The sequence below is a fragment of the Macaca mulatta genome, chromosome 3, assembly GCF_049350105.2.
Source record: "Macaca mulatta isolate MMU2019108-1 chromosome 3, T2T-MMU8v2.0, whole genome shotgun sequence".
NCBI classification, from domain to species: domain Eukaryota; kingdom Metazoa; phylum Chordata; class Mammalia; order Primates; family Cercopithecidae; genus Macaca; species Macaca mulatta.
In genome coordinates, this window is record NC_133408.1 from 106,871,301 (window position 1) to 106,889,905 (window position 18,605).

At 41.6% G+C, this 18,605-nt stretch overlaps 1 protein-coding gene across 2 annotated transcripts in view; it reads right to left on the bottom strand.

The window, feature by feature from the left end:
- Positions 1–12,174, bottom strand: part of SP4 (Sp4 transcription factor) — an 83,762-nt gene extending 71,588 nt beyond the window's left edge. Inside the window, exons 1-3 of one of the 2 annotated variants that reach the window (XM_077995114.1) lie at positions 11,981–12,174; positions 11,442–11,557; positions 9,396–10,916 (exon numbers count right to left, since the gene is read on the bottom strand). In XM_077995114.1, coding sequence (XP_077851240.1) covers positions 9,396–10,134 — 739 coding nt within the window. In that variant the 5' untranslated portion in view covers positions 10,135–10,916; positions 11,442–11,557; positions 11,981–12,174. 2 annotated transcript variants of the gene reach the window in all.
- Positions 12,175–18,605: the final 6,431 nt, after the last annotated feature.

Below are 18,605 nucleotides of genomic sequence, written 5' to 3' on the forward strand. Positions count from 1 at the left end.
TATTTTGCAAATGAAAAAAAAAAGGAATGGAACTACAATTATGATGTTTGCCCAGAGTGGTACAACTAATTGGTGGAGGCGGGGAGCACCCAAGTGAAAATGTGAGTTTTAATTCTTAGTGTTGTGCTCTATGAAGCCTCTAGGTTCTTGTGAAGCTTCATGTGCTCACATGAAGCCTCATGTGGTCTGCACTAATAATAAATCTACTATAAGAATCATACCTCTGATTAAGCACAGATATTTCCTACCTCCTTAACTTTATTATCATCCCTCAGGAAAAGAGAAGCTTCATATATTTGAATTATCACTTTTCCTATTCGAAAGATTCTTGAGTCTTAAACATTTTACATGCACATAGACATATTTTTAAGACACAAGGTCTCACTCTCTCATCCAGACTGGAGTGCAGTGACGATCACAGGTTACTATAACCTTGAACAGAACTCTTGAGTTCAAGCAATCCTCCCGCCTCAGTCACTTGAGTGGCTAGGACTACAAACATGGGTCACCACACCTAGCTGATTTTTTACTTTTTCCTTTTTTCGTAGAAGTACACTCTCACTATGTTGCCCAGGCTGGTCTCAAGCTCCTGGGCTCACGTGATCCTCCTCCCTCAGCCTTCCAAAGTGCTGAGATTACAGGATGAGGCACTGCACTTAGCCTCAAACATTTTCAAAAAACACCTTTGTACCAGATATTCTGAGCCAAAAAAAAAGGGGGACTACTGCAGCAGGACTGTTCATGGAAAAAAAAAAAAAAAAGAAAGAAAGAAAAGAAAGGAGGGTGTGAGGGGAGCAGAGAATGTGAAATTACTTAATGGGTACAATGTACGTTACTGCAGTATAAAAGCCCTGCCTTCACCACTATACAACATATCAGTGTAACAAAACTGTACTTGTACCTCACAAATTTATACAAATAAAAGATCAGCATAAATACCTAATAAATAAATAAATAAAAAGGCATGCTGGATTTTACTTACTCCATAGGGAAAATTGACAAATTTAAAGCTGTGAGTGCTTCCCAGAATTTGGGCTCTTTTAGGATCCTAGATTTTCCAACTGTTTTCTAATTCCACTCAAGAAAAAGTAATCACATTGTTCACACTAAAGTGATAGTATCAGAAACACAACTATGGTTAAAGAGCTGGAGCAGTCCCCCCTTATCAGAGTGGGGAATATGTTCCAAGACCCCCACTGGATCCCTGAAACCATGGATCGAACACTATACATATTGTTTTTTCATACATACATACATACACACCTGTGATAAAGTTTAATTTATACATTACACAAAGTATGAAATAACAACTTCTCTTTGGCATATATTTGGCTTATCTTAGATATATCCAAATTGCCAGCATTACTACTTTTGCACTTTGAGGCCATAAATATGTAAAGTAAAAATACTCAAACACACTGCGATATCACAGCAGTTGAGAAGGCTACTAAGTGACTCGTTAGCAGATACAGAGGGTATAACTGGACAAAGAGAAGATTCCCATTCACCCTGGACAGACTGAGATTTCACCACACTACTCAGAAAGGCATGCAATTTAAAACTTGTAAATTGTTTTCTTCTAGAATATTCCGTTTAATATTTTTGGACCATGGTTGACCACAGGTAACAGAAACCACGGATAAGAGGAGGCTACTATACCGAGATAAAATATCCAAACTACAAATTCAGTGTCAGAACTAAAGTATATGTTTAAAATACTAATGTATTGGTATTCACCAAATAAAGGAGCAAATGACATAGAAAAATAGCACCTAAGCACATAGTAAATTTAAGAATGAACAGAAATATATTAATTTATGAATTAAAGTGCTACATTTATTGCTTAATAGAATTCACCCTAATTATACAGCCTCTATAAGAAAAATGGTAAATATCACCCTAAATCTCCCTCACAAAAATCCCTAAATACTTAATCATGTAAGTTTAAGACTTACAGAGAACTCTGACCATGTGCTGGATGGGAGTACCCAGAACAAAATAAAATATATACTCTAATTTCACGGATCTTAAATTTTAGAATTAGAGTAAGACTCAGAGTTTATAGTTTAATCAAGTTTTCTATATGGTACAAGAAATTCTTTTGCAGTCTACAGAATCTTTGACAGATGAACATCCAATCTTCAGTGAATTATCACTACTTAATGAAACAAACCATTCCACTGTTGTGTAACTCTAGTTTGTCTTTGTGTGTGCATATACATATGTTTTTCCAGGGCCAAACAAAATTATAGAACTATGTCAAAAAAAAAAAAAAAAAGCCCTTCATACATCTAAAGACAGCTGTCACAATTTCTTGTTTTCTTTTAAAGATAAAACTCCGTTCTTTGATTATTGCTAGTATGAAATGTTTTCCACATTCTTCATTCTGGGAATCCTTCTTCATACATTTGTGAGTCTGTCAATGTCCCATTTAAAATGTGCCACCCGGTACTGCGCACAATATTGCAGAAGTGTCTGACAAGCACAAGGTACAGAAGAAGCTTTATTCTACTCTCAGTTCATTTTAAGCCAATAAATTCCAAATCATTTTCACAAGTCCTCCTGCGAAGCCAGGTTTTTTACCTTGTAGGTATGTAATTCACTCCATCTTAAGTAGAGGATCTTACCTGTTAATTATATCTTACTAATTCTGGCCCACCATTTCAGCCCGTTAAGATCACTCTGAATCTCAGTTCTATCATATTAGCACCATCTACCAGCTCTGTCTCATATTTGAATTCAGTAAATTCAGCCATCCTTCAACCTGGTATCTGAAAAAAAAATGCCACACTACATCAAAATTAGAACCCCATGCCATAGTGTGAGACCTCTTACGGAGGTGAATAATCAATTACCACTTTTCATACAATTGTGCAACCAGCTGTGAGCCTTCAAAGAGGCCACAACTATCAATACTAAAATCAAGATAAATTATGTTAACATTATTTCCTTTGGATACTCATATGGAAACCCTAAAGAAAGAAAATATGAACCTAGTTTCTTAGTGAACCCATACTGGCTCCCAGTGATTCCTCAGTTCTTTTTAAAAATGCTCAAGAGCCAACTACTCAATAATTCACTCAAGGACTTTGCTAAGGATAGTTATCAAGCTCATTTGTCTGAAGTTAAGAATATTTTTAAAAATTGAGGTGTTATTCATGTGAAATTTTCTGGTACTTTTTAACCACGCAGCATAAATTTTAAGTTATTGATGTTAGCCTGAAACTGAATCTGAAAGTTCCTTCTGACCCTAGGATAACATCCATTTTTATTGTCTTGACTTCCAAAAAGCAAACCCAGAAATGCAGTAGAAAGACAACTGGAGGAGAAGTCAAGATTCTAGCCCTCACTTTGCCATCAAATATAAGAGGGTCATTTAACCTTTCTGGGCTTCAATTTCTTCATTTCTAAAATAGGGCTAAGGAAAGAGGGTGGGAGAAAGAGGCTCATTTATTTTTAAGTTACCTTAGTAACTACAATTTCATTAAGCCCTCATCGCACCACATACTTAAATAAGCAATTTGTGGTTCAACAGGTTTCCTTTGCCACAATTTCCTTATTCACTAGGTAGCAAAATGACAAGCATTATGAATATCCAATCTTAACTCAAACCCACATCAGAAAAGTACAGAAGAGCACATATATGTATATAGTCTGATATTAGGCCAGGTTCCCCCATTACTATCAATCCTTACTGTGTCACCCCCAAGTACTTAATGTAGCAATGCAGAACCTTCGACCCATATTTCTGCTTTCACTTCAAACAGTAAAAACACAAAATGCCTTTATAAATAGACTTTACCAGCAGTATCAAAAGGTTACAACTGCTGAGCCATAATCGCCAAGATTCTTTCCACCTACAATTCTATCATTTTGTAAGTCTTGTTATTTCAGCAAGATCTATGCGTAGCACCATTCCCTATCTTCTCTCTTGATTAAGCAAATTTAGAGCTGTGAGTGCTTTCATGCCTGCCCCAATATTCCCTATTATTCATTATATATTCCCTGATTCAGAATTTGAAAAGCAGGTGATTAAAACTCTATTTTCAGTCAGACACGGTGCCTCACGTCTGTAATCCCAGCACTCTGAGAGGCTGAAGTGGGGAGATCACCTGAGGTCAGGAGTTCGAGACCAGCCTGGCCAACATGGCAAAATCCCATCTCTACTAAAATTAGCCAGGTGTGGTAACACGTGCCTGTAGTCCCTGCTACTTGGACAGCTGAGGCCGGAGAATTGCTTGAACCCAGGAGGTGGAGGTTGCAGTGAATAGATATCGTGCCACTGCACTCCAGCCTGGGCGACAGAATGAGACTCCATCTCAAATACAAACAAACAAAAAACTCTATTTTCCTTTGCTACTCTATCCTGAAATACTTCTTAAAAAAAATGCCCTTTTAAAAAATTAACGTGGCTCTACATTGAGTACTTTTCATCTTCTATGAAAAAATCATTTAATAGGTAAAGCCAGCTTCGTAGTTCAGAATCTAAGTCATTTGTATTGAGTATAAGATTTAAGTTTCTAATAATGAATTCCAATCTATAACAAACAGTATTAGAAAATCTTAAAGAAATAAGATTACTTGAGTAAATCTGACTCCTCTGGAAAAAGAGGAGCCAAACAGGAATACATGAGTATGTATATATACAGATGCCCATTAGGGAAATCCAAATTAATAAAACATACATGGCAAAGGAAAACCATATTTGTATTAAACGTCAAGCCAATTTTCCACCTTTAGTAGCTCTGGAAAAAAAGATCAGTGTAAGAAGTTAATTCTACTGGATTAAATTCACTTTTAAAATTAAATATAAATTTTAATTATTTTCTTTGTTACCTATTTTTACCAATAATGAAGCATTGGTCCTCCCATTTCTGGTTTCATACTATATCCCCAGGTTTCATATTTTAATTCCCTGGAGAAGTAAAGAAATTAGGTAAGAGAGTCAAGTTCTTGAAGGGTCAGCAGTATCTTATCATTAAGTCTGAACTTCCTCTGTGGGAGAACCAGCATACAACTGCTAAGTTCCACTAAAATTGACAAAGAAATATTAATTCATCAATCAAAAGGCTTACAGTATGAGCTCTGTTACTACATATGATGATTACTGCCAAAAATAAGTCACATTGTGGGCCACTCCAAGTTAATTACAGATTTAGATATCAATTGTTCCTACAAGCTCTAAATTCTTTAAGGAAATGTAACACCTGAAATTCACTTTATTTAGGGCTCTTTGACTACTAGAAAACACTGTGAAAACAGGTAGTTCACTCTCCTCACTTAGTTAAAATAAAGGAGCTTAAGCCAGAGGTACAATTAGTTGTCTTTGAGCTTAAAATAAGGTTTCTGCTTTTCCTTTGAAGTCAAACTCAGCATGTTCTCACTTATAAGTGGGAGCTAAAAAAAAAAAAAAAAAAAGATTACACAAGGACATACAGGTGGAACAACAGACACTGGGGACTACAAAAGGTGGGGGGTGGGGTGAGGGTGGAAAAAATACCTATTGGGTACAAGGTTCACTATTTTGGTGATGGGTACACTAAAATCCCAGACTTCACCACTATGCAATATATCCATGTAACATAACTGCACTTGTACCCCCAAATCTATTTTTTTTAAAAGTAAAAGTAAAAAAATTTTAAGTCAAATTCAGAATCCCAATAACAAAACAAAAAGAATGCAGAGCATACACATATCTAGTTCCTACTACAATTCTAACTAATGCTCAGCATGAAGGTCAGGATTTACAGCTGAGACCAAAGCACAGAAACACATTATACTGAACACATTAATGGGAAGAGGATCCCCCTAGGTTGTCACTAACATTCTCATTTCATAAAACTAAGTATGAAGCTCCCCAGCTTCAAGTACTGGTTTCATTAGATTTACCTTGTATGATTTTACTTTTTTTCTGTCCATATCATCCAGACTTCCCCTAACCTCCTGAAGAGTAAAATGAGAATGGTGGATGGTGGAGAGTTTTAGCTCATTGTCCTTGAGCTAGCAATTACATCTGTCAAAGCCACTAATTTTTTCAAGACTTGTCATAAAAATTTAGAGCAAAATTTTCCCCACAGATTAAACAATACCATTCTCCTGGGGAACACAATGAACCGACCAAGAAAGTACTTACGGATGAATGGGGACACCAAGTAAAAGATCTGAACTTTCAGGGCTCATTTATAAAAGGGCGATATGGGTAGGCATTGCTCCTTCTCCCCTTTGTCAAGACAGTAAAGTTCCTGGTGTCCCACTCTTAGTGTCTTTTTTCTTTTTTTTTTGAGACGGAGTTTTGTTCTTGTTGCCCAGGCTGGAGTGCAACGGCGCGATCTAGGCTCACTGCAACCTCCGCCTCCTGGGTTCAAGTGATTCTCCTGTCTCAGCCTCCCGAGTAGCTGGGACTACAGGCATGTGCCACCACGCCCGGCTAATTTTGTATTTTTAGTAGAGACAAGGTTTCTCCATGTTGGTCAGGCTGGTCTCGAACTCCCGACCTCAGGTGATCCGCCTGCCTTGGCGTCCCAAAGTGCCAGGATTAAAGGCGTGAGTAATCACAGCCGGCCCACTCTTAGTGTCTTAAAAATGCAAAGTCAAAAGAAATCAATGAAAACAAAGTTGTTTCATTCGCTTCATTAAAACCATTCCAAGGCATTGCTCCTAATTACAAACTGCTATTTTCTTCATCATCTTTTATACCTTCGTTCAAAGAGCATTTGTCAAGCACCTACTATGCTAGGCAATGGGGTAAAATCTGCAAACAACTAGGCCTAGATTAACTGTATTGACTTGTAGACATCAAGCAAGGTACATTTCTGGTCTTTGTCAGACTGCTGTCTTTTTAAAATGATCGAGCATATTTATTAGAACATAAACAACATCGACAAAATTTTAAATCTTTGGTTTCAGGGGGAAAAAATCCAACTATATAGAGTTCAAATTTTCTCCTATACTTAAACAGAACCACCCAAATCATGTAAATCCTTTAAGTGAAAAAATTATCCCTGAAAATGAAGGAATAACCACACCTATTGGCAGTGTTCAGCATACAGTAGCCGTCTCAATATACACTTGTAAAATAAAAACTAAAAAGTTGTAGTTGCCACCAAAATCCATTCTCTGAGGCACAAATGAACTAGCTCAACACCCCCACCTACTTTCATATTCTGTCTTCTGGTTCACTGCTGATGACCAGACACTTGATTCTCAAACTTCAGTGAGTTTGTCTGTTTGAGACAGGGTCTCACTGTCACTCAGGTGGGAGTGCAGTGAGGCAATCAGCTCACTGCAGCCTGGATCCCCGGGGCACAAGCAATCCTCCTACTTCAGCCTCCCAAGAAGCTGAGACCACAGGTGTGCCACCACACCCAGCTAATTTTTGTTTAATTTTTTGTAGAGACGGGGTCTCCCTATGTTGCCCAGGCTGGTCTTGGACTAGTGGGCTCAAGCAATCCTCCCACTCTGGCCTCCCAAAGTGCTGGGATTACCGGGATGAGCCACCACAGACAGCCACTTCAATGAGTTTTAGAATCACCTGGAAAGTTTTGTTTGAAAGGCAAATCCCTTGACCCCCCTACCATTCAAAACTTATACTACCAAAAACTGGATCCTGTGTTTATTATAACGCACCATTCAAGTTAATCTAAGTTTGGGTGGCCAAAACATTTGTTTACCCTCACAATGGCTAAGGGAAAACCTCTGGATTGCAAAAGATAACAACCAGAGAGCAGAAAAATTGATTACTTCTAACCTAAATTATAAGTTACTCAATTCTCTTAATCACAACTCACTAACTAATGTTTAATAAGCAAGATGAAATGGAAGTGAAGTAACTTCTGCTTTGACAATGCAAACTGTCATTCAACCCACCAAAAACAAAAAGTTTTCTGAAATACTATAATTATTGTCAAAGTTTTTAGCAAAGAAATAGAAACAAAGCAAGTTAAGGATTGTAATCCACAGAAACACTTATGTAATTATGCTGTAATAGTTTTAGGAGAAAAAGTACCACAATCAAAACACTAAGTAGATGACTGTGCTTGCCAATATAGGGGCCACTAGCCACATGTGGCTACTTAAATTAAATAAAATTTAAAATTCAGTTCCTCAGTTGCCCCAGACACATTTAACTGCTTAACAGCCACATGTAGCCTGTGGCTAACATTTTAGATAGGGCACATAAACATTTCCAACATCACAGAAAGTTCTGCTGGATAGCGCTGGCCTAGAATCAGTGGTATCTGGATAAAAAATATAATCTCAGTTCTCCTGAATCAGATGGCTTTATCTGGCAATTTACAATTTTACATATGTATGTCCACTTTAGGTATTAACCATAAAAGAAGACCCTAGTGTAATATTTCTGCAACTTGTTTCAAGAAAGATCAATCAAAAGTGATAAACTTACTTATCTCAGATTATCAAAATACAAATATTTGACTAACAAGTTCTGGAAGTATCAAAGGCACTAAAACATAATGAGGTTTTCATCAAATCAGAAATCAATGAAAAGGGTTTAATTACTAGAAAACAAAAGTTATTAGGTACAATAAGACTGGTCCAAAAAAGATTAAAACTACTTCCCAAGTACTTCAGAAGTATCTATTTATATGCATAACAAATAACAACTGCTTTTACAATTGGTTTAAAAATAACTTTACAATTCAAATTAGTGACATTTTACTGTCAACATTTTTCATTGCTTTCCACCAATCTTATATTAAACATCTACAAATCACACAATGACCATAAGATGTAATTAAATATAATTCTATAAATGAAGGATTATTCGTTCAAATCCTGATATTAGCATAAAAGTAGACATAAAAGTTAACCAAACAATTTACAACTTAAAATTATCTCTCAACTGTATCAGTATCTAGTTTAAAACAGTCCCGTGTAATAAAACACAAAAGCATGGGTGACAAGATGCTGAAGCTTGAGAAATAACTTGCACGAAAAAAAAGTTAGCCTTATCACACCACAGAATTAAAAGTTCAACAGACTCACAATTATATATGCCAACTCAGTTTAAAATTACTTTCCCTCAAAGAGATAAATATCATTTTGACTAGGCTTCTTTCTGAAGAGTTCGAATGTATTCAAATAAGACCACTAAATTACAGAAGGCAATTATGTTTCTAATCAGAAAGCTTTGAACCATAAAATAATACTTTTAAAAAACTAACAAATTTAACACATTATAAAATCTACAAAAGTGAACATGTCACACTGATTACTATAGAGCTATGTTTGTTAGTATAATATTCCTGTTTCTGGTTCCTTATGATTCTGTGTTTACTTCAGAGGTTTAAGTCAAACCTAAGAATTAGCAAAGAAAAGCAGTAATTGTTATGAAAAACTATTTAAAAGGTACTTTAAAAGATGTCATAACTTACCTGCAACACTAGTGATTGTAACGGGAACTCCCTGCACTTGAACACCTGCAGCACCCAGGTTGGCAACGCTCACTGTCTGAAGGTTAGGCACTGATGCAAGCTGGGCAGTATTCAAAGTTATTGGGGCACCAGCAACAGCCACCGGAGCAATCTGAGCAAGAGTTGTGCCACCGCTTGAAGACACTGGGGTGATGGTTAATTGTTGGGATAACCCAGCATTCTGAACTTGCAAATTTGAAAGACTCTGAATATTCTGAACCTGTACAGTTTGCCAACTGATTTGCCCTGAAGGTGTTAAAGTTGGAGCCCTGATAAGCACCTGAGTCGGATTTACTGCTTGAAGTTGAACATTCTGTAAAGGCGGCTGCTGGATGGTCTGAATTGTCTGCCCTGACTGGAGTTGAAATGACTGTGGTGGAATAGCCTGAATGATCTGTTGCTGAGGCTGTTGGATCTGGATCTGTTGTAAGATAGGTTGGCCTACAATTTGCACCTGCTGAAGAGAATTTGATTGATCCTGTGCATTCTGCATTCCATTAGGCTGAAGCTGACTGGAGCTCTGGGCTTCAGACTCAGTAGCAGCAGGTGTTTGAGATTCTTCAATGGTGCGTTCAGAACTACTGGCTGATGTGCTTGCATACTGGCCCGTATCTGCTGAGCTCACTAATGTGTCACTGCTTGTCAAAGATGTTGAAGCAGTGGTTGTGCAGGTAGTGGAGGAGGAGGGAGATTCCGGCATAGTACTGGCAGAAGTAGTGGTGTTGGTGGGTGTGGAAACTAATTGATTCCCATTGGAAGTCCCACTATCAGCAGTAGTAGCAGGCTGGCCAACCTGCCCAGTCCCTCCTCCGGTGGCCACGTTGTTTATCACTGGCAAAGCTAGAGTCACTCCTCCAATGTTAATTGGTAGGGTTGTTACAACTTGAGCCTGAGTACCAGGAAGAGTCTGTAACTGCAGTGGTATTGAAACACCAGGTCTAATTTGGACTGGAACTGTCTGATTTGCCAGGTTTTGAGCAAGAATATTCCCAGAAGCTGTCCTGTTAGCAGCTGTAAGTATAGCTTGATTATTACCTGCAGAAATGAGCTGAATTTGACCCTGCAAATCCTGTAGAGATGAACTACTAGTTGGATTGATTTGAATTTGTTGACCTTCCACTGTCTGAAGTTGTGGAATTACTTGGTACTGTACACTACCACTTGGATTTTGTACTTGTATGACTTGAAATTGACCAGGGGTGGAAGAATTACCTGATTTAGTTTTTGTAGGAGATGCACTCCCGTTATTACTGCTGGAAGAACTAGACGAACTAGAAGCTGGTTGAGAAACGTTATTCTCTTTTGAAGCAGGAGGAGTGGAGGCAACAAGTTGCCAAGCGTTTCCAGCAAGTTGCGTTGTTACCAGTTCTAGCTGTTGTGGTTGATTCTGAAGTTGCACCAATCCTTGACTTGGATCTATAATAATTTGTTGTTGTCCAGTTGCTTGATTTTCACCAGGAGTCCCTATTTTGCTGCAAGTAGCTGCCAGTAAAGCCAGAGGAGAGGGCTGAGAGTCCTACCCAAAATGGGATGGTAAAGGAGAGGGGGGGGAAAAAAAGTGGGCGGATTTAGTGGAGGCCAGTAGTTGCCAGGGGGTTACTTATTTTGACAGCTCTACATAACAGAATTTAGGAAGCAGCAGAAATCAAAAAGAAATACAAACGAAAGTAGATAAGAACTATATGAATAAGGAAGCAAGTCCTATAATATAAAGTTTAAATAAAAGGAAATTTCTTTAAAACTTTGTAAAGTGTTATGTTCCTAAACTCAAAATGCCCTTAGGAACACACACACCCTTTTCTTATAGTCTGAATTCCTGATGTAATTTTAAACAGCGTTATACCCTTAAAGAGGTGAAATCTTGATGAATTTACAATTTAAGTTCCACACTCTCAAAAAGATGCTTTGAGTGGATAAACATTTTTATTGTTACTTCTGGGCATTTAAAGGGCATAACTCTCTCTCCTAATGTGTCGTGATGAATTTTTTTTATTTGCTTGCTTTTACCTGGGAGCCTGAGGTTTTGGGTTTTTTATTGTTATTCTCTGGCTCAGAGGTTTTCCCTCCTTCTGTAGCCATCGCCGCTGCCGCTGCCGCCTCCTCCTCCTCCTCCTTCTTCTGATCTGCAACAAACCCCCCCACCACACACACACACGACAACAGGTTATTAGGATTATTATTATTCGTCTTCTTCCTCTCCTCTTCTTCCCCCCTCCCCCAGAACATTAATCTCCATAAACCCGCGATCCACGCACACCGGCAGGGGGTGGGGGAGAAGGAGGGAAGGGAGGAGGGGGATATCACAAAACGTGGTTTGAAACCCGACCCATCGGCTCCAGAGCAACACCCAGAAGGAGGTTGTTCTCTCTCAGACATTAAGACAAAACACAACCCTCCTTCCCTCCCCCTGATTCCCTCCCGCCCTCTCCTCCTCCCCTTAAAGCATCTCAGCGGCCCCGGGGGAGGGGGAAGAACCGAGCAGGGTCTGGGGAGGGAGGGAGAGAGGGAGGCGGCGAAGGAGACTGAGGGGGGTGGAGAATACGTACCGCTCATCCCGCATTAACAGGACAAACCCTCAGACGGAGACACTGGGATAGAGGTGGGTGGGGGTGGGGGCGAGGCGGGAGGAGAGGCCGGTCCCGCCCGCCCGCGGTGGCTCGGAGGAGGCTGTAGCTGGCACAGGCTCTGCCTCTTTTTCCGCGAATGGCCGCCGCTGGGCTGTGGCGTAGCAGCTCCTCTCTCCGCCCGAGCCCGGCTGACTCGCCCTTGATTGACAGCGGCGGCGCGCGGCGCGGGCGGCGCCGCGGGTCGGGGGCGGGGCCAGGGCGGTGCGAGCCTGGCCGACTCCCCACCCCCCTCGGCCTCTCTCCGCCGGAGCCTCCGACTCTCCACCCCTTCCCCCAGCGGATTGGCCGCCGACCTGCCGGGGGCCGGGGCGCTGGGGCCGCCTCCTCTCCACCCCCTTTCTCGGGGTTATTCTTTTAGCAGCTTTTCTCCTCCTCCCCGGCTGCTCCGGGGCTCTTTCTCTCCGCGTTCTAGCTCAGGAGCGCTGTCGGTAGGCCCTCCATACAGCCAAACTTGTTGTCTCAGGATATCCCGCCCCCTACTCATTTCCCAGCGCCCTCCACTCAAAAACCCGCTCCAGCAATCCCTCCAGTTGCCACTAAAGCAAAAAGTAGGGCCTTTGCCCCAGGCAAGCGAGAGGGACGGACGTGGGCGCGCGCAGCCCACCGACAGATCGGCGCGCCAGGTGAACTGGCCGCTGCCCCCGCGTAGGGAGCATGGCTTTCCTGAGGCGCATCCGGACCCGGGCGCCCTTTTTCCCTGGCTCGGTCTCCATTGGCTGAGCCCACGGTGACGCGCGCTGAGTGGTAGGAGAAAGGGGGTGGGGTACTGCCGCGAAGGCTCTCGGTACTCGTAGTTTCCGGCGGCCGCGGTGACTTCTTCGAGGCACCGCCTCTCTCCCGCCCCCGACCGAGGCCTGGCTGCCGAGCGGAAAGCTGCCCGAGGGGGCGGTGGCGACAGGGCGTGGCCGGGGCCGAGTGGGAGTTGAACTGAGCGAGGAGGAGGGGGAATGGGTGTTGTTTGCCTGGGCCTATCCGCCGCGCGGGGCTGCCCAAAGCACCTCTGCCGCCGCCTCCTCGGCTCCAAGCCGCTCCCCGCGGGGCGAGCTCACACCCGGAGCGCTCGGCGATTGAGCGGGCGGCGGCGTGGGGAGGCGGGGTTTGCTGTCCTCGGGGTTTGAATGAACCCGGCTTCTTGAAGCAGCGCCCTTGCCTTGCCTTTCTTTGCTCACCTTCCCCTCAGGCCCCCCGCTTTGAGTCCGAGGCCTGTTTTCTCACAGAGAAGGATCTTCTATTTTTATTTGTTGTCTCTCTGGCTGGCAGCTGGTGCAGAGCAGTGACCCGCCTTCTAGGGTTGCATCGCGTTTTGCCTAAAAGCCTAAGTGGTTGGCGGAGTTCTAAGCCTTAGCTGACAAGAGTGTCTCCCGGCAGAGAAAAGCCCAGCTCCGTAAGGGTCAGCCCCACTTACGGTTTAGCATGAGCATAAGGGCAAGTGGAATTTACATCTGGCTGCACAAAGCATTTTATTGTCAAATGCACTTGAGCAGTGTCCTGCCTCAGCTTTCCTACAAAGTCCTAAAGTCAGGATGATGCCATGGAACGTAATCAGCGCCTGATTAACTGTACCAAAGGTGGAAGTGACCCCACATGTAAATACTGGCCTTGGGAACAAGGCATGCTTACACACCAGGCTCAAAGCCATTCTCTCTCTTTTTACCTGGGCTCCACACTCAGCCTTGGGCATTTTTGTCTCCTGCCTGAGGCCTGACATGTTGCAAGGGTGAGGAAGTCCCAGATGCTGAACTTGACTGGCATTTCCTCTGCTTGTTAAAGTAATTGCAAAATCAGCTAGTGACAAAGCCATGCAGCAAGACAAAGCAATTCGAATAAAGAATTACATGGTATTGTCTACCCCATCTTATAAAATGAGCCAGAGATCCCTGAACAACATGTTTTTTCCCCATCGTGTACAATATAGAAAGCTCAAAAGTGCTTCTTGCAGTTACGTATATACTGTCTCCTCAGGTCCCCTCCCCCCCCCAGTTCACCATGATAAATGAAGACATTTTGCAGTCTTATGAATTGGGGCTTTCATTGTCGTTTTCGTTTAGAAAACTTGCTTCAGAGAGGCAATGTCACTGACTCTGAACCATAGATTAAAAATAATGCTTTGGAAGGGTGAGGCAGGCGGATCAGGAGGTCAGGAGTTCGAGACCAGTCTGGCCAACATAGTGAAACCCCGCCTCTACTAAAAATACAAAAAATTAGCCAAGTGTGGTGGTGTGTGTCTGTAAGCCCAGCTACTCAGGAGGCTGAGGCAGGAGAATCGCGTGAACCTGGGAGGTGGAGGTTGCAGTGAGCTGAGATCTAGCCATCGCACTCCAACCCCAGGCGACAGTGTGAGACTCCGTCTCAAAAAATATATAGGATAATAATAATAATAATAATGCTTACCATCAGTATGAATCCACAAAGTCCTAAATATTCTCCACCCTATAGGTAAGTGGCAATACTAGTATCCATGAAACGTTAAGTCCTGCTTTTTATGGTGGACCAAAGTCTTCTAGTTCCTGGCTGTTATGGACTGAATGTTTATGTTCTCTGCCCCTTTCCCCATCCATGTGTTGAAATTCTACGTGGGGCGCGGCTCACGCCTGTAATCCTAGCTCTTTGGGAGGCCGAGGCGGGCGGATCACTTGAACCCAGCAGTTCCAGACCAGTTTAGGCAACATGGTGAAACCCAGGCTCTACAAAAATTAGCTGGCATGGTGGTGCCGTCCCGTAATCCCAGCTTCTTGTGAGGCTGAGGCAGGAGGATCGCTTGAGCCTAGGAGGCGGAGGTTGCAATGGGCCAAGATGGCGCCACTGCACTCCAGCCTGGGCAACAGGCTGTCTTAAAAAGAAGAAGAAGGGAGGGAGGGAGGGAGGGATGAAGGACGGAAAGGAAGGAAAAATTCTACCCTTTAGTGTGATGGTATTAGAAATTAGAAGGTAGGGTCTTTGGGAGATAATTAGGATTAAATATGGAGCCCTCATGAATGAGATTAGTGACCTTAGAAGAATCAGGAAAGAGCTTGCTTCTCCTCCCTCTGCTCTCTTCCATTTGAAGATAATAACCAAAAGTCCTCAGTGTGATACCCGGTGGAAACCTAGTTTTGCTAGGGAGGTAATATTGACAAAGACTCTCTCCTTTGACCAAAGTTTAATCAGGTTCATCTGAGTCCTCTTTCTGACTAGGTCCTGACCTGGAACTGTCCTTAGTTTAGTGGATTTGTCCATTTAGTCCAGTTTTAGCAAGAATCTTGCTGCATCGGTTGGGTAAAAACGCCTCACCCTTAGTATTTAACCATACTTGATATCCAATAAAATTCCTTATCCCCTGTTCTCGATATCTTAGCACCCTGGCCTGCCTTCAGCAATAATCCCATTAAATTGGTTTAGCCAGAATCCTCCTTTATTCTGGAAATTTCCCCTTGGTAATTTTCCATCCACTGACTCCATCCTACTCCTTGGCTTCAGATCTCTAGCTGTCTTTGTAATCATAGTTGAGTCCAATCTCTCTCTCCCACTGCAAGACCCCATTGGATAGTCTCTCCTTGACTAAAGTCTTTATTGCTGTCTTTAACAAGTATCCTGAATTATTTTTTTCTTCAACAATGTAAACATAAATTCAACAAAATATGCCTCAGCCTCAGGCCTGCGAGGGTGGTCTCTTCCCTGAGGAAGAAGTGGTCTAAAAACATTCCTTCCTACGCTCATTATTGCCTAGAAAACAGTGACTTTCAAACTTTTAAAAAACTATGACCCACAGAAATACATATATTTTACATCATGGCTGGCCCAGTGTGTACTTTTTAAAAATATATGACCCTAGGCCAGGCGCGGTGGCTCACATCTGTAAGCCCGGCACTTTGGGAGCCCAAGGTGGGCTGAATTGCTTGAGGTCAGGAGTTCAAGACCAGCCTGGGTGAATCATTTAAGGTCAGGAGTTCAAGACCAGCCTAGACAACATGGTGAAATCCCGTCTCTACTAAAAATACAAAAATTAGCCAGCCATGGTGGCGAGTGCCTTGGGAGGCTGAGGCAGGAGAATCACTTGAACCTGGGAGTCAGGGGCTGCAGTGAGCTGGGGGCTATAGTAAGCTGAGATCATGCCACTGCACTCCAGCCTGGGTGACAGAACAAGACTCTGTCTCAAAGGAAAAAAAAAAGGAATAAGTATATTTTACATTATGGCCCAGTATGTACACACACGGAGGAAATCAGCATTTGTATGTGAAATATTTGACGACACTGAGCACTGACCATTCAGCTCAAACACTTCCATAAAGCTGAAATAGTGTCCTAGAGGTAGAAGTCCTCTGCCACAAATTATCCTTGTAGTTATGGAGTTGAGAGACCCAGAGGGTGGGGGAACAATGAGGGGACTTGGCAAGGAGGGGACACTGGTTGACACCTGAATGAATGTGACAGAAGGAGCTCCAGAGGTTACTTAGTACTTCAGAAGAAGAAACTTAGGCCCAAACATGGCATAAATGAGAAAAGGAGACTGTATTTGAGTGTCTCTTTTAGGAAGTTCCTTTTTTTTTTTGGAGATGAAGTCTCGTTCTTGTGCCCCAGGCTGCAATGCAATGGTTCCATCTTGGCTCACTGCAACCTCCGCCTCCCAGGTTCAAGCGATTCTCCTGCCTCAGTCTCCCAAGTAGCTGCGATTATAGGTGCCTGCCACCATGCCTGGCTACTTTTTGTATTTTTAGTAGAGAGGGGGTTTCAGCATGTTGGCCAGGCTGGTCTCGATCTCCTGACCTCAGGGGATCCACCAGCCTTGGCCTCCTGAAGTGCTGGGATTACAGGTGTGAACCACTGCCCCCAGCCAGGAAGCTACTTTTTAAATAACTGTTAAGCTGCTTCATTTTTTTTTTCTTTTTTTCTCCTAGCACCCTCTGAAAGTTACACAAATCATTTTGTATTTGGGAAGCAGATAGCAAAGATTTGGAGAGACCGTAAGCCAGAGAATAGTCAAAGCTTAACATCCACTTTTGCTCAAAAATGTATTAACTGAGAGTATAGCCAACCAGAAATTAGACATAGGACTTAGTGAACATATATCACTTAGAACAAATAGCCTCATTAGTACATCTGGACCATGCATAGTTGTTATCATAGTAAAACCCTGGTAGAATATAAAATCGCATTAAAAATAAATTCCTTAGCCAACAATAATTGTTTTCAGGAAGCAGAGAAAGTTTTACAAAGTTTAAGTGTAATGTAATTTGGATATTCATATACATATACATATACATATACATATATAACTGACACCGCAAGTGAATCAAGATAAACCTGCAGAGTGCTGTGTTTAGCAGATAAGTAGATGGCCTTGCTATTCCTCACATGTATGCATTTAGCTCTCTCATAGTCTGCCCATGTACAACTTCAGAGAAGATTTAATTCAGAATTTTTAAATGTATAAAGTTTATTATTTCAGCCCAGTTACATGTATAGTTAATTCACATTAGAACACAATTAATAGCTATTGGCAGTTATTGGAACATAGCATATACAACTGTTCAATATTTTATATCAATCTATATGTGCAAAGGAGTATTATATGGCTTATTATTGTTGCCATAAAATAAAAGATATTTGGTCAATGTGGAAGTTAAGACATAGATGAATTAATTTTCCTAAGGTTATATATGAACTGGTGATTGCCAAGTGCAGTGGCTCATTTCTGTAATCCCAACAGTTTGGCAGTCTGAGGTGGGAGGATCACTTGAGCTCAGGAGTTCAAGACCAGCCTGGGTAATATAGTAACACTATGTCTCTAGAAAAACTAAAAAAGAAAAAAAAAAAAAGTAACTGGGTGTGTTGGCGTGTACCTATTGTTACAACTACTAAGGAGACTGAGGTGGGAGGATCGCTGGGGCCTGGGAGGTTGAGGCTGCAGTGAGCCATGATGATACCACTGCACTCCAGTCTGGGTGACAGAGCAAGACCCTGTCTCAAAAATAAATAAAAAATAAAGTCGATGATTAAAAATCATGAAAATATAGAACAAAAATGCCTAGTGTATTTGCAATTGTAACTTTCTAAAACATGCCAATTCCAGATACTGAATTTATTATTTTTTTGTTAATAATCTTTCATTGGAGAAAACTACTCAGATTTATATTCTAGTCTGCTGCTCATTAAAAGTGCAGCCTTCGAGCAAGTGACTTCATTCCTTCTGAGCCTCATTCCTTCATCTATAAAACAGTGAAGATGATAGTATTACCATCTCATGAGGTTGTTTCAGGAATTGAATGAGATCAAAAGATTCTAGAATAGTCTCTGGTAAACTCTCATTAAATGTTGGCTGTCATTTTTATCATGATTATTAAAGTTTTTACTAAATTATGCTAGTTTCCACAAGCCGCACACACAGGTGTATGAGTGAAAAGCCTCTCTATTCTATCTACCTCCATTCCAAACACTGAATTCATCAATGTTAACTGATAGTATATCCTTTCTCACTTTTCTCTAGTTTACACACATCATATGTGTTTATGAGATTTTTAACATAAAATTGCACACACACACACACACACACAAAACATATATATGC